At 35.6% G+C, this 16,748-nt stretch overlaps 1 protein-coding gene across 13 annotated transcripts in view; it reads right to left on the bottom strand.

The window, feature by feature from the left end:
- The window catches only part of LOC135224319 (uncharacterized), a 1,756,683-nt gene that overhangs the window by 1,094,072 nt on the left and 645,863 nt on the right, over positions 1 to 16,748 (bottom strand). For all 13 annotated transcript variants that reach the window (XM_064263193.1, XM_064263195.1, XM_064263194.1 and 10 more), the window contains one exon: positions 14,492 to 14,639. In XM_064263193.1, the coding sequence (XP_064119263.1) occupies positions 14,492 to 14,639 (148 nt within the window). The remainder of the gene's footprint in view (positions 1 to 14,491; positions 14,640 to 16,748) is intronic.

Raw genomic sequence — 16,748 nt, forward strand, 5'->3', positions numbered from 1 at the left:
GTGACCGATTACAAAGTTCTGCGTAAGAGCATTAAACGACTATAAACACAAAAAACACAAAAGTATGTTTATACACAAGAAGCATGTACATACCCAGGGGTACGTATGACATCTTGAGCGCGCGTGCATTCACATCTGAGAGAACCCAGAAAGCTCCGAGTATAAATGCCCAACATGAGATGCAATAAACCTTCCGGCTCAGCTTAAAAATGAAAGCAATTACAGAGGGGCCATTCAAAGAGAAACTCGCAAGTTAATCAAACGGTGCCTGAAGACTGGACCTGAAATGTTTATTTCCTTCAAGAAAAAGGAAGAAGGAAAAGAGAAAAAAAAAAAAAAAAAAAAAAAAAAAAAAAAACAAAAAAAAAAAAAAAAAAAAAAAAAAAAAGAGGGGCGGGGAGGGGTTTACATTCAGAGACTTAATCAGAACTCTGGAGGAAACCTAAAAACTGGGGGAAACGCATCCCTGAGATGATACTAGGAAGTCCTCAGCAGTTGCTGGTGCTGGAAATGACCCTGATAAATGGATGGATGGACGAGGCGAAACTCTCTGTCCAGTCTGGATGAAATTGGCGCCGCTCAACACCTTACAATCGTAACCATCACACCATTCCCATCATTTACAAAAAAAATATCTTTATATTCACCATAATCGTTAAATGAAAATGAGATACTTCTGCTATCACCATCATCACGATCAAAATTTTCGCATACTATATCATAATCATTATTTTCAAAGAGAACGTAAAGAGCCCATTTACAAAGATCCATAATCCCAACTGGAAGAATGATCATAAAAATTAACAGAGATTTAATCAGTCAGCGCTAGAGAACCCACATTGAAAAAGTCTAATAAAAAGGGTTCAATAAGAAACCGTCTTTTATGACTGCACGATCCCTAACCGAGCAATAAAAGAGAGAGGAATACGAAGAACGATCCATTCAAAAACAGATCGCAAACTTACACGAAACTACTCACGCTTGAAAGCAAGCACTTATTAACTGAATAAAAGATAGTAACCGTGAATCTATACATATACATGCATACAAACATATTCTATATAATATTCATAAATTGATAAATTACGAGACCGACTTACACTTCCCCCTTTGTGCCTCAAAGAGGTTAACAAACAAACTTACACGAAACTACTCACGCTTGAAAGCAAGCACTTGTTAACTGCATAAAAGACAAGAACCGTGAATCTATACATATACATTACATATACATACACACATATACTATATAATATTCCTAAATTGATCAATTAAGAGACGGACTTTGCGCATCAAAGAGGTTGACAATACAAACAAAACCGATGTATGAGCTGAAACTATAATAGCGGAAAAAATAGCAGAAAGGTACAAAAATGACCAATTACGACAATCCGTCATTTGGTAAATAAACAAAATAGATGAATTATGCGCAGGATGCACAGACTACCAACACAAATAAAAAAAAACATGGCATCGAATTCTCTTCAAAACGGCGTTTGATAAATTAGCTGCAAACGCTCAGAGCAAACAAGGTAATCACGCAGTCCTCCATCACGCAGATGTTACTGATCGCTAGAAACAAAATTTGCACTTTTCATGAACGAAGCGAAATGTTCTGAGTATTTCCATAACTAATGGCTGCTCTCTCTCTCTCTCTCTCTCTCTCTCTCTCTCTCTCCTCTCCCTCTTTTTTTTTTTTTTCTCTCTCTCTCTCTCTCTCTCTCTCTCTCTCTCTGAAAAAAAATAAATAAAACTAACCCGTCTTTTTTTCGCCTAGCAAAACACATCCCCCTCCCACCCCTTCCCCCTACCAGACAACCCCAAGTGACCAAACACCCCCGCCCCCTCCTCCCCCCTCTTCGCCGTACTCCCACTACTCTGAAACCGAGTATGGAGAGGTCATAAATTACAGTTCAGTACAAAACTAATACATGTGATATAATCAATTACTCGACGCGTAATGACTTTATTCTGCCATAAAACATCAACATCATAATTAATGTCTACGGTATGGCGCTACCTCATTCGGTGAAACTAAATTAATGAAATGCGTTTTTGTCAGCCATTTATGCAACACGCCACGTACTCGTACCATCCAGTGAACTGCTGACGGGTACCGAACAGCAAGCGGATGGAAGAGACATCTCGCCTCTACAATGGAATTTGAATGAAATAGCTTCTAACTCATTTCCGAAACTTGATATCAATGTATTTTGTTACTGGATAAACAAGTACTTTGTTTCAGCACACTAAAATCAAACATTTTTATATAAATAAACTGAAAAATATTCCCACATTTTGATGTAAATAAACGAAAAAATAATTACACATTTTGATATAAATAAACTGAAAAATAATCATACTTTTTGATATATAAATAAACTGAAAAATAATCACATTTTGATATATAAATAAACTGAAAAATAATAACACATTTTGATACAAATAAACTGAAAAATAATCACATATTTTGATATATAAATAAAGGGAAAAATAATCACGCATTTTGATATAAATAAACTGAAAAACAATCATACATCTTGATATAAATAAACTGGAAAATTTTCCAAGAAAGTTACCCCCTAAAATATTAATGACCTTGTGGGTATAAACATAAACGAATTCCAAAGGAAATTAAAAATATTAACGACATCAGGAGATTAATGGAAAATATTACTAATAAAAACAACTTATTGACTGTAAAGAGAGTTTTAGGCTCTGTACCTTAAATTTTGTAGAGCTGAAGGAAATTTTAGATATTACAGTATTAGCTGATCTCATCGGGTCGTAAGTTCAGCGGGAATAATGATTTAACGAATACTTATATTCTTACATTTTTGTATATGTTTATTTTAGTAGATTCCCATCAGCAGTGCATTTGATGTCTAGGCCAGTCCCTTACGACGCTCCTGATTGGCTGTTGATAAGTCAACCTAAGGGCTGAAAATTCTCAGTCTCTCGAGATAGTTCACATAGGCAAGATGCATGCTCCACCTCTCCTGAAAGACGTATCCCTCAGGAGAGGTGAGACATACATCCTGCCCATGTGAACTCTCTCGAGAGAGACAAAGTTTCCAACCCTGTCACTGGCTTATCAACAGCCAATCAGGAGCGGCGTAAGGGACTGGCCTAGACATCAGATGCACGGGTGATGCGAATCTACTGTAATTGTACGCACGTGCATACTATATTTTTATTTTATTTCATTTGAAAAGTATCAGGGTATATAACTACTGCCGCATAAAATCATTTTCCCAATGCTTTTATAGTTCTATATTTTTCATATTTTTACTAAGAATAAAGTTGTGATTTTAATTTGTTTTGATAAGTGAGGGGTCCAATAACTATAGCCTTATTCACCACAACTGCAAAATATAGACACAATTCATACCCTGGCGGAAGTGTATAAAATATCAGGCACTTAAAAATTAAAGCGTCTGTCTATCATGGAACCTGATATCATAAAAGCATTACTGAGAGAGAAAAAAAAAAAAGATAGCTCGCCAACGTCCCTTTAAAAATGAACTTAGAATCGCTGAAATTAATTAAAGGCACACCTGGCATGTAGAGAGAGAGAGAGAGAGAGAGAGAGAGTTACTCAGTACCGACAACAGGGCTGACTAAAATTGAGATATAACTGGTAATTTGAAGACTACTTGTAATACCTTCACGAAAGCTTTATTTTCTGAATGGAAAACTGCAAAATTTTCGAGTAAGTATTTGCGTTATGTCAGCCCACTATGTGTGTGTGTGTGATCATTTATACCACTTCTTCCTCCTTTCTATCTTAACAAAAATTACTCTAAAAGTAAATGAATGCAATGTTACAGTAAATTGTGCAACATCGTTTGAGAGCTTCAAGTAAGCCTTCGAATGCTTTACGCCAACACCTTTAAAAAAAAACGTCAGCGGCCTCTAAAAGCTGAAAGCTTAATTTAAAATATATGACGTCGTTTGTTAACTATAAAGAAGCTGGCATCGCTCGTATAACATATTCCGGGAAACTACGTAGATGCAGTGATAAAGAGTACTATATGAGAATTTCAATCCTAGATTACAAGCTGATACGAATATGTTCTTGTATGAGCTGTGTCGTCTTGGATTACAACCCTTTTTTTATTTACGAAATTATTACATTAACGACTACCAGTAGTAAATATCAAAGCTGCTATCAATAATAATAACAGCAAAATTATAATAGTTACTATCAGTAATAAACATCATCCATCACGAAGCTACAGTAACAAACAAACAAACAATGCGCAGAAGATCTATCTTTCGGTGGTCTCGGTATGAAGCTGTATGAGCCGCGGCCCACGAAACTTTACCCACGGCCCGGTGGTGGCCTGGCTTATATCGTTGCCAGACGCAAGATAATAGCTTTCTTGTCAGAAAACTGAAAATGGGCTATAAGCTACAATATAACCATCAACACATCAACAAAACAGACGGAAAGGGAAAATTCAGGCTTTCGTTCCAGACACACGACACGAAATCCAGGGAGGGAGGACAGACGATGATGATGAGACTGGCGCAGCAGAGTTCCAGCAGTGGCTCAGGAGAGCAAAACGCTGCTAATTGGCTGCATGCCGGCATGCGTGCCTGTCACAATAGCATTTCCAGAGGACCCTGGATCCTCTCTCTCTCTCTCTCTCTCTCTCTCTCTCTCTCTCTCTCTCTCTCTCTCTCTCTCCTCCTCGTGCCGCTGAGAGGGAGTTGCGTACCTGATTGGCCAATTCTTGTCACGTTGCCTGCCTTTTCCAGGTCTCAAAAGCTGACTGGCATTTTTCGGTCTAATGTAAACCCCTTTTTCTCCTGACGAGATTATGACAGATTTAAACATTTCATAGAGAGAGCATGTTTCGCGGGGGGCAAAGAGAGAGAGAGAGAGAGGAGAGAGAGAGAGAGAGAGAGAGAGAGAGAGAGAAGAGAGAGACCCTTGTTATCGGTATTGAAAAACAGCCCCTATCCGCAGAATTTTTAATCTTTCATTCCATAAATATTCTAGAATATTAAAGAATGCCTGGGTTATTTTCTTCCATTCAGGAACCCTTGTAATAGAAAGTGGGTGAGGGGGGGGGGGGGGGGGGGAAGGCGGAGGAGATCGGGGAAGGGACTTGGTGCTGTATATTCCTCAACATATTGAAAAAGATATCTTACCAAACATGATTAATATTTCCGTCCCAAGAAAATTCCAAACGATACGAGAAAAAAAAAAAAAAAACAAGAGATTTAGGAATTTTCATAACCAACATTTAGAACAGGAAAGCCCAAGTGATTTCAAAATCCTTACCAAACACAAACATGACTTTTGTTCTTTATAATAGGCTAAACGAAAAGAAAACGAAAGCCTAGTGTTAAAATATATAATATATATATATATATATATATATATATATATACACACACACACACATATATATATAAAAGTTTTTTGCCACGAAGGAAAAAATGAAAAAGCGAGATAGCCAAGTACTTTCGGTCCTGTTCGGACCCTTTACTGAGTAAAGGGTCCGAACAGGACCGAAAGTACTTGGCTATCTCGCTTTTTCATTTTTTCCTTCGAGGCAAAAAAACCTTTATTTATACATGGCATCACGTTTTATATACTTCGTGATCAAGTTATTCATATATATATATATATATATATATATATATATATATATATATAATATATATATATATATATATATATATATATATATATATATATACAATATATATACACCTTGAATAACAAACAACCCTTCGTTTATATGCCTTAAAACACAGCGTCCCTAGACGGAATTAACAGCGTAGCTATAAATGTATATGGTTGCCTTGCAATATAGAGGATTTTTACGGAAAAAAAAACAGATGCTTTTAACAGTCTCAGCTTTAATGGCCTGGTACTTTTTCTGGCTAAGACTAACTTTCCTCTCCTTTTCTCTTTGAATGACTAACTGAGATAAAGAGCTCATAATGACGCTTTGCGTGATCAGGAAGAACTTAACCAAGTTGATCTATGTTTACATATTCTCTGATTAAGAAACCTGCATGATGGCAGGTCAAGACCATACCGATCACGCCACTGAGGCGCTATTGGCCGCAAGTTCCTCAAAGCAAGTCTGAAAATTGTTGATAGTTTCAAAGTAACATTCGACATTTTTATAAGTGATATTTATCGCCAATTTTTTTTAGCTATAATTAATATTACATTTCATCCAATACATTTCAACAACTGAAGCATACTGACGAATAAAGGACCACAGTCAGAATTTCTCAAAAGATGATACTACACCTACTGATTCGGCGAGCGACAAGCGACAAGCACACGGAGCAAGCAAAGCCAAATCAAAGTGGCGAAAATGGCCTCCAAGTCCGCCATATACACTCTCTGATCCGCCATGAAACAAACGACAAAGAGAGTAGGAACGCCGAGCGCAAAGCTTTGAGGGCGCCAACAGAGCCAAGTTTTGTCCGGTTGCTGTTAACTTTTCGTGCTTCCCACAATTTTTGCCCAACTACTCCTCTCCTCTCGCAAATTTAACTTCCCGTAAATTTAACTTTCGAAGTTACCCGGAGTCTAAAAGGCTAATTGCGTGGAATCCAGAATACCTCTCAGGCTTGAACAAAGTCTCTGATTTTCATCGGATTTTAAACTTAGCCTTCAAGGGGGGAGGGGAGGGGGAGGGGGGGGAGGGAGGGGGTGTTTGTGCTTCCGGGAACTTTATTTTTATTTTTTTTTTTTTCAGGAGTAGTGAGGGTCTTGCCAAATAAACCTTATTTTTTAGAAAACACGGGCTGCTAGCAAATTCAAAACTTCAACAGGAGGCTATAACAATTATTTCATTCCTTCATAGTGTTCAATACTTGTCCTCGTGAATTTACAGGTTTCTTCCTTTTTTTTAAAAGTGAACTCTTGCCAAAAAACAAAACACTATCTAAATACTCAATAAACTATTAAAGCAACAAATCCTTTCCTTTGCTGCGTTTAAATTCATCCCTTTTAAAAAATGATATGTGAAAATTATGAAGTTTCTTTTAAAACCTTCCGAATCTGTTCATAACAATAATTCCATTTATTCCATCATTCAAAGCACGAGTTAAGGCTGCCATGGAGAGGGGGGCGGGTCATGTTCCATGGCTCCTTTCCAAACTATTGCGAACAAGTTCATAACTCAAACCCACATAATTATGCCTCCAATATTCACCTACATTTAAAACTCGCTTCATTCCACCAGCTTGAAATGTATACAAGTCAAATCTATGAGGGAAATCGCGGAGGTCATCATACTGAACCCTTTTCCAAAACATATTGATGCAACTTTGAATCTAGAATAACCGAGTGTAACACTAAATCAATTTCCTTCGTACCGTTTATAACTTAACGAAGAGGGGGAAAAGGAACCAGGGAAATTGAGGAGGTGCCATAAGGGTTCCTCTCTCTGACCTGACAGACTGTTTCCAGAAGACAAAATAACCGTTCAGCTTTAATGCTGGAGTAATTGGATATGTAGGTAACACCTCGGCTTCCTTTCAAACGTTGTTGCTGTTAGTCATAATAACCGAATGCGAGGTGACCCCTTCCTGAAGAAGTGCGTGATCGAACACTGACCCTTCACCTCGCTCCTTTCAATCCCTTCCATTAAGCATTCCTCCCATATCTGTGTGTGTGCGTGTGTGTGTGTGTGTGTGTGTGTGTGTGTGAGAGAGAGAGAGAGAGAGAGAGAGAGAGATTATATCTCAAGTCCATGAGAGAGAGAGAGAATTATATCTCAAGCTCCATAAGAAAGAGAGAGAGAGAGAGAGAGAGAGAGAGAGAGAGAGAGAGAGAGAGAGAGAGAGAGAGAGAGAGAGAGAGAGAATTATATCTCTAGTCCATGAAGATTTAGCAAAACGGAAAGTAATAATGCTGCCTTAGTTGGCACGCTCCTTATCCATGCGTCATATTCTGTATATATGAAGAATAATCATAATATGCAGTTTCCCGAGAACAACGTTTTCATAAAGAATGTAATGTGATAAAATCACACCCTGGAGACGAAGAAATGAGCAAGGCTTCCGACTTTCCATTTTCACAGTATCTGTGGGGTGTTCGCATTCTTCAAACACAATACTCTCGACTGCTAACAGTCCCTGCAGTCTCTTGTTAGCGTTTCCAAGAAGTTTACCATAACAGAAAATTCCCTTCCAGTACCATACACATCCCCTTAAACTGATAATGAAAAGGGAACTACTTCAAAGAATTATTTTCGAATTGAAAGAGATTTATTTAGTCAATGTCTTCAGCAATGCCATCTAGTACAGTACTCTACAAACAAAACATTAATGAGATCTAATTGAAATGCGTTCTCAAAAATAAGTATACACCTACATATTAACATTTTAAGGTATGTATATACATTATACATACATACATACATAAATGTATATATATATATATATATATATATATATATATGATAATATATATATTATATAGTTAGTTCTAATAATAGTCATATGCACTGTACAATGGTTTCCTAAATATCCAATACATCTTAACATTTTCTATCAGCTCACTACAAAAGAAAAGTACACTCTGCATAAAAAACAATATATATATATATATATATATATATTATATATATATATATATATATATATAACACACATATATACAGTAAAAAAGAAAACTAATATTCCCTAATGTAACAGAGAATCTTTCTCTTCTTTTCTGATGTGCATCCCCAATCCACTAATGTTACTAATAACTTTCCTTCTAGGACCTAATTAAGCTACAACGCAAACCTTCCCAGCAACCATATAGGTTCCTGGAATGAGAGATATGGTTTGGTGCTAAGGGAGCAAACCTTAGGTCTAATGAAGTTCTTGGAGAGAGAGAGAGAGAGAGAGAGAGAGAGAGAGAGAGAGAGAGAGAGAGAGAGAATAATGAATACTACCGGGTTGGAATGCCACAAGGTCATATTGGCACAGACAATCATTCATTATTTTTATGTGCAGGGTAAACCCTCGCTCATTAATTGGCTGCCCCATGTAAACGAAGTGCAAATGGCTGCCCACACTGCATAATTCTCTCATTTTTTCCTTTTCTTCATCAATTCAACCGCCAAATGTCTCGTCCCATTTAAGGTTGCCGTGAGAGAGCCACTGCAATGATTGGCAGAACTACCACTCAAGTCGGCAGCCATATTGAGCCCTAAGGCGATCCGTTTCCCAAGCTCGACAGCGACTTACGCGAACTGCCCGGATTCGTCCTCACAAGTGTTTTGGCTTTAGTAGCGAGCGGACGTCCCATGTTCTCCCTTGGCCATTTCACAGAACAGCCAATCCTTGCTCCACGTGTTGTCCCAATTCAGGATAACTGGATAGCGCGTTTGGATGCCTACGTTAGGATGAACTCGAGTATTTTGGCGGCCTGTTTTTCCTCCTACCGGTATATTTCTCAACTTTTAGTTTAATCCAGATTTGTGAACAGTGCAATATTTCAATTGCATGGTATTATGGCTTCAATTCTCACCAATCTTTTACTTAATTCGACACCTCTCTCTTTCAGAGGGATGCCTTTATCATGAGTGACCAGGGACACTCAGCTCGACCTAGCATTCATCGGACCTACCCAGGTACGACGAGAGAATTTAATCTTTTACAGCACCGCCGAATCTTTATAATCAGAGCTTATTTATTATTATTTACTTGTATGATTAATTTATATACTATGTTATTAATAGTCGAGTAAATGTCATTAATTATTAACCGAGTATAATTACGCCTTGCAGTAACTTGGCTAAAATGAGTATCGAAGGTTAGTAATAATTTTCTTTCCATTTTTCTCAGTTTTGTTTTGCTTTTATGTAACTGCTTTGAGTCCTCAAAGGATGTTACACTCTCAAAGCCCCCCAAGGCCCCCATAAGATCTCTCTTGTAGTTGGTCTCGACCAGAATAGTTTGTTTTTTGTATGGTGTTTGTACGTTGCATCGAACCAGTGGTTATTCAACAACGGGACCAACAGCTTCACGTGACTTCCGAACCACGTCGAGAGTGAACTTCTATCACCAGATATATCTCTGACCTGCCGAGGTGGCATGTGAAGACCATACCAACTATGCCACTGACGCGCTCCGACCAGAATAGTAGTGCTTGTTGGAAAAGTGATGGAATATAAAGAACTCAGGAGAGGAGAGCTTTAGCTCCTGTCCAACAGTGACTCCCTCGGCTCTCTACATTTCACTCACACAAATGTGGCATCAGTATAAGTCAGCCATTTTCATTACACTATGGTCTCTATATATATAGTCCCCTGGTTTGTTTGTTTGTATGGTGTTTTTACGTTGCAAGGAACCAGTGGTTATTCAGCAATGGGACCAACGGCTTTACGTGACTTCCGAACCACGTCGAGAGTGAACATCTATCACCAGAAATACACATCTCTCACTCCTCAATGGAATGGCCGAGAATCGAACTCGCCACCACTGAGGTGGGACGCCAACACCATACCAACCACGCCACTGAAGTATAGTCCCCTGGTTGTTTGCGCTCTGGAAATTGTGTTCGACTGCACGTTTTTCACTTTTATGTTTTCATCCATAACACCAATCAAGCTATGTTGCAGTACTTAGTCTTAAGACCCAGTGAAAAGATTGAGCTCGTCAAATTGTTAATGGGCAGGATTATATTTGTTTAAATTGGGGGCCAGTAAGCCTCTTGAAATGCAAGAAATTAGTACTTCAAACAATGCAAAAGTAGGTATTATATAGTTCTCATTTCTCCAGCTGCCTTTTCAGAAGCCAAGCACTACTAGAAAGAGGAAATTTTCCTTCAATCATGAATGGTTCCCATAAATGCTTAACATAATAAATACATTCATATTTTCTTATCAGTACATAAAGTACATTCATACAAGGCTTTCAATTGAACTTAACTGTTCAAATGCACGCAAAAATAAATTCTTCCGCACATTTTACAATGTAAAAAAAATAGACATAGGCATATAAGTTTTCACTATCCCTCAAGAAAGATTAGGTGGTCATGGTATACTTTTAGTTATGAATAATTGACCTTAAAAGCATAAGGATCAAATAATAGAAAAAATTAAATATATAATCAAACATGTGATTGGTTTAAAGTATCATAAGAGGAAATATATGAATGTCTAACAAGCACAAAAAAAGTGAGAGAGTAGTAGAAAAATCAAGTAACCCCTTTACAACTACTAAATAAAAAAGAATTTTAAAACATTTTTATAACTATAAGTTTACTTTTATTATTGGAACAACTTTGAAAAATTTACTCCATATTAATAAGCACAGTGATATATGTACTGTAAAACACAATAAAAATTATCCAGAAATCAATATTACACATTCATTCCATCCCAACTGAGCATGTCATTTCATCTTCAAGAGGAATTTCTTATGTATTACACTACAATTTAGGAAACATAACAGAGAAAAGAAATGTACAAAGTAGCAATTTTGGGTGGTACACTGCTTCAGTGGTTCCATACATATTTACTGCCCGCATGTGTTATGCAATAATAAAGATAATAAATATCACTAGAAGCCACAAAAATTCCAGTTCGGTCACAGACTTTTGACAGCCAATGTTATGCCCTCATTTTTATCAAGAAATTTCCAGCTAAATTACCAACATTATTAAACTCATTCACAACTTTACCTGCTAAAAAAGTCTAAGTATCATCTGTACATTAAACAATAATCACTTTTGAATGTTCATTTCCTGTTTGATGGGTAATCAACAAATACACTAAAGATATGCTTCAGGAAAATAACAAACTCCTAAAATACAAAATTTTAAGTACAGTAAATAAATTTCCAGCCATTTCTGTATAATTCATTTAAGAAATAATTCAAATGACTTGAAGATGTTTATTATAACTTATCAACATGTCATTAAAAAGCTGAACAATTTACTTTAGAATTTACATTTTTCAGTGAATCATCATTTGCAGTATTTGTAATTGTATTATAAATCATTCTGTAATTGTATTATAAATCATTAAACTATTGCTTCATTTCCAAGAGGAAGACCCAGCACATGGAAAATCTACCCAGCTGCTAGTCAGATAGGAATGGTGCACAAAGCAAAAGAAAATGGAAAGCTCTCATTTCACATATGACCCCAATAATGGAAAATCTGAAGTATGTTACTGTAATAACCATGACATTGATGATTGCCACAGTGTCTATATACAGCCCAATGACATATAAATAACAAAGTATTCTGAAACTACGGTAAAGAAAATCCTAATCTATGAAAGGAATTTGTTTGCTAATATTTTTCCTACTAATCCTCAAGGGTAATGTATTAATGTGGCAAGAAGGTATGTGTACTAAGTATCCAAAGAAAAAAAATACCATATAATCTGAACTTGATTGTTAAATGAATCTGTGCTTTACTTAAATGATAAAGTACTACAAATGAAACATTTTCACTTCTCCATTCACGCTTTGGCTTCTATAGTTTCAAGATACTCTTTTAGTTCCTTCAGAATGAAAAAAATTTATCATCAACATTATTGAACCAAAATTTCTTAACCCTTCTACTCTTACCAAAGATTAAATGGTAAATAAATTAATAAATTTCCTTTTCAAGTTGACAAGTCAAATTTCTTTTCTCTAAAAATTCCTTAAAACTCGACAAGACGTTATACAAAAAGACGGTCAGTCTCAAGTCTTCATATCTTTAACAACTGTCTTCATTACTGATTAATCAGTCCAAGTATATTTATGATATGCACTCATTGCCAAAAATACTTGGCAGAAAACAATATATCAAAACAGATTGTTCTGGATATTTTTTGCATCTCATAAACTTAAAAAAAAAACCTCCTGTCACATTTTGTATGTATTTAGTTATAAAAAAAATGTTTAACCATATCACAGAGAGAGAGGCAAATTTTAACTCTCACAAGGCTGGCAGAAAAAAGGTTCATTCTTTTAAAACATAAAATTAAATTACATTTACTAAATCATAGATTTCCAAAAACCTTATAATTGGATAAACTTAAAACCCTCAAGATTCTCAAAACATTTCCTTGATGGACTTGTGTTCTATACTAGTCATTAACTGCTAGGCAAAACTTGGGGCATTCACATGTAATGTGTTTTACTGCTGATGTGTTGCATCCTCTTTGACAGGGTTTCATATTCTCAAAAAGGATAGTACGTATATCACTTCTATATTTCTTCCGTTTTGTACTAATGACTGTATAACATAACCATACTGCAACTTTACCCTGCTGCAAATTTAACCTGCTTCAATACAGTGAATGTTCCATCATTCCAAAAATCTAATCATTTTCTAAATATAACAGAATTCAAAACTACCATAAAATCTTGGCTGCTTTACATGTATCTTCAATCCCTTGAACACCAGCAGTTCAATATTCAAAGATAATTTATGTAAGCCTATAGAAGACATATTTAATTTGCTAAAGAGGAGAACTTTTTGGAAAGTAATTTTGAAGTGCTTCTACTGTACTTCTTCAATAACTGAGACTTAAAAAAAACTTTATGGGAGATTAATTTTCAATCATTCTAACAGCAAATATGTTTGCAAATAATCCAACTGTGAAAACAAAAGCCATATATTAGGTAATGCAAGACCAGAAACCCAGTCTTCTACCATTAGATATGTTCTGTAACTTGGGAGTTGAACATACTAATGCTCACCAATTCACGGCAGACAAAAAAAGCTGTAATTCACTGCTTTAGGCATAGTACTTTCCCATAATTTAAAACCTTTTATTTATCAAAATGCACTTAGCACTGCAGCTAATAAAATAGGCTTTATTAGAAAATAATAAACCTTTCCTGGAACCTTGTTTCCTTTATCAACATAACTTGATCTTTTATTGTTAACCTTCTCTCTTAATCCAACCACTTCAAATCCATAAAGGGAAAGTACAATTAACAACTACTTCATAGAAGAGCATGAAACCTTGACAGTAAGCAGGACCTAAAACTGTGTAATTAACCACATAAATGGACCAACATACAATAATAATAAATGCAACACATAATTTTCCTTCAGAGTAATTATCAGAAAAAATACAATATGGCAGAAATGAAACCCAGTAACTATTCTGACTGGCAGCATTGGGACTGAAGAATAGCTATAATTCTAACTAAAGAAATCAAGACCGATGAACTAATATCTTGAAAAAATTAACACCACCAAAAACACAAGAGCTCTTTCCCATCTAGTTAACTGTAAACTAGAGACAAGACAAAAAAAATATCAAGAGTTTTCATATCTGCTTCAGCAGTCTAGCATTATTCACCTTGATGGAAAGATAATAAAGTTATCAATGACTTTAATCAATAAAGGAAAAGAAGAGAGTGAGACAGTATAGCATCATGGCAAATAGCAAAGCAAAATTACCAAACCTAATAACTTACCTGGCATCATGAACAAAACTGTAGATGACATTATGGCGTACTTCAGCTGAAATGAAACAATAAACAATACTTCTATGGTTAACCTTACCTTGGTATCCAAACTGGAGCTTTGTCATTGATAGGTGACCTATCTTGTGGATGGGATTTTATGGGTAAATTTTTGGTTCTCCTTATGGCTTGTTTGATATCTGCTATGGCTGCTTCAACACTTTCTCGGCTTTGGCTTACTCCTCCACCTGAAGAAGAAAATGAAACACTGAATATACAATACTGAATAAAATGACTTTTAATATACCATATTATTGCTGCTGTCAAAAGCTTAAAAACATTAAAACTACAGAATTAAGTTCTTATTTAAAGGGCATGAAGTACTGGTTTTATTAAAGATAATAAATTTATATTCAGTACTAGCTTTTTTAACTATTACCCTTTTTTAAAACAACATACAACCTAAATTAAAAATTTTGCACAATGCTACCTCATCCCAAAATGAGAGGCAATGTTCTATAATACGTATGTATACCCGAGCCAAGATAGACTTGACTGATACAGACATAAATGTTCACAAGCATAGTGTAAAAAAAATATTAAAAAGAGCACAAAACATTTTGTTTAAGAGAAGTGTCACGGAGTACCTAATTTTGAATTCTGAAATATGCCATTGAAGAATGGATGATGTTAGTAATGACCTTTGTCATCAATTCTATCACTCAGGTGCTTGATTCAACGAAAAGAAATTTTTATCACAATTCCCAACACTGATCTCAAGTAAGATCATTGTTATTTCTGTTACAGTACTTTTACCACAAATAATACTATTAACTAACATTTAAGATACTGCTCTTACTTTTATTACTGGTACTGTATTATTTTACCTGCCATCACCATCATTCAACATTTTATGAAGTCACTTTTCTAGAGTGACGTAAATATTCAATGATTTAAACATGCATCTAGTCATAGGAAGTTTCCTTATAAGTAACACTTAAGGTAATATGCCACCTAAAAAGCAGAGTGCCATCAATTCCTTTTAAAGAATCTTCCGCATTTCACTACTGGTCATTTAACAGTAGTAATGGGTTTTCTCTACATTAAAATTCAATGATGACAAAGACATTGGAGAGATCAAGTTTCACATCTAAACTGAAACTACTGTCATCAAGAGTAAACCTAATGCACAATTGGTAATGATAATGAATGTGATTAAAATGCTGTACGTAAAAAGAAAGCTTTTCTGCTTCTTGATTTCGGCTTCATTGATACTGTATATCTAAAGATAATCTTTCTACTATTTTAGAAAAGAACATTTCGTTCTCCTTTTTTTAATCTACGTATTCCTAATTGCATCCTTCCTTTTCAAATTTCCTTTCTCATTAACTTCCAATAAATGAAGGTTCTGTAAAAGCTTTGCCCTACAGGGAGTGCGGCTTACAGCGTGGCTTTTGTGATACAATTAAAGTGCACAAAAAGTTCTTGGCAGCATCCCACCTGCCCAAGATACATTGCTTCTATCTCTTACTTGTCAACTGTTCCTTATTGTCCCTTCCCATACAAATAATCATCTTCAATTTTAAACTCATTCCAATTTTCTCATCTCATCTAACAAACTCTTTACATCAGCCTTAAGAAAGCCTAAAAATATGATACAGTGGTCTAGAAAAACTATTTCTTATTATTAATGATAATATGCTTGCTTTGACCTTTAACAGAATAAAAAAAAATTACTGTCTATAACTGCAGGCTGAGTTACTGGTGGAGCCCTAGCCTACATTAAACCAAATTATTATCTTACTCTCCTGTTCAATTAGCTCTATACAATACAACAGGAAATGAAGTAATACGTATATGTAACAGTTAACACAGTACATTACACAATAAAACCGAATGCCTCAAAATGATGCTTTACATATATAAATGGTAATCTACCCTAGGTCATATAGTGTACTGCACAAATTAACCATTAGCAATTTTGTAAGACAAAGGAGGTTAGGAACCTCATGTATGTAAATGCTAACACAATGCTCTGTCAAAACAATAATTTGCAACAACCTAAAAAATCATGGACTTACATTCATATCACTGAAATTTCACAATCTGGTCATCTTGGCAAAGGCCATTTGAACAAATAATGTGGTTAACTGATCAAACTTCACGGCTATATGTAACTTGTTTCATAAGGAAACTAGGATGTTATTCTTATGCATAATTATGATGGCAAGTAAGTCTGCTAGAAAACCTTATTACAGAGGGAAAAAAAGTTGTTGCTAGTGTTAACTGATAGCTAAGGCTCACATCTGATAGCACTAAACTACTGTCTCACACCACTGTATTTCTTTCAATAAGGC

The sequence above is a fragment of the Macrobrachium nipponense genome, chromosome 12, assembly GCF_015104395.2.
Source record: "Macrobrachium nipponense isolate FS-2020 chromosome 12, ASM1510439v2, whole genome shotgun sequence".
Taxonomy (NCBI): domain Eukaryota; kingdom Metazoa; phylum Arthropoda; class Malacostraca; order Decapoda; family Palaemonidae; genus Macrobrachium; species Macrobrachium nipponense.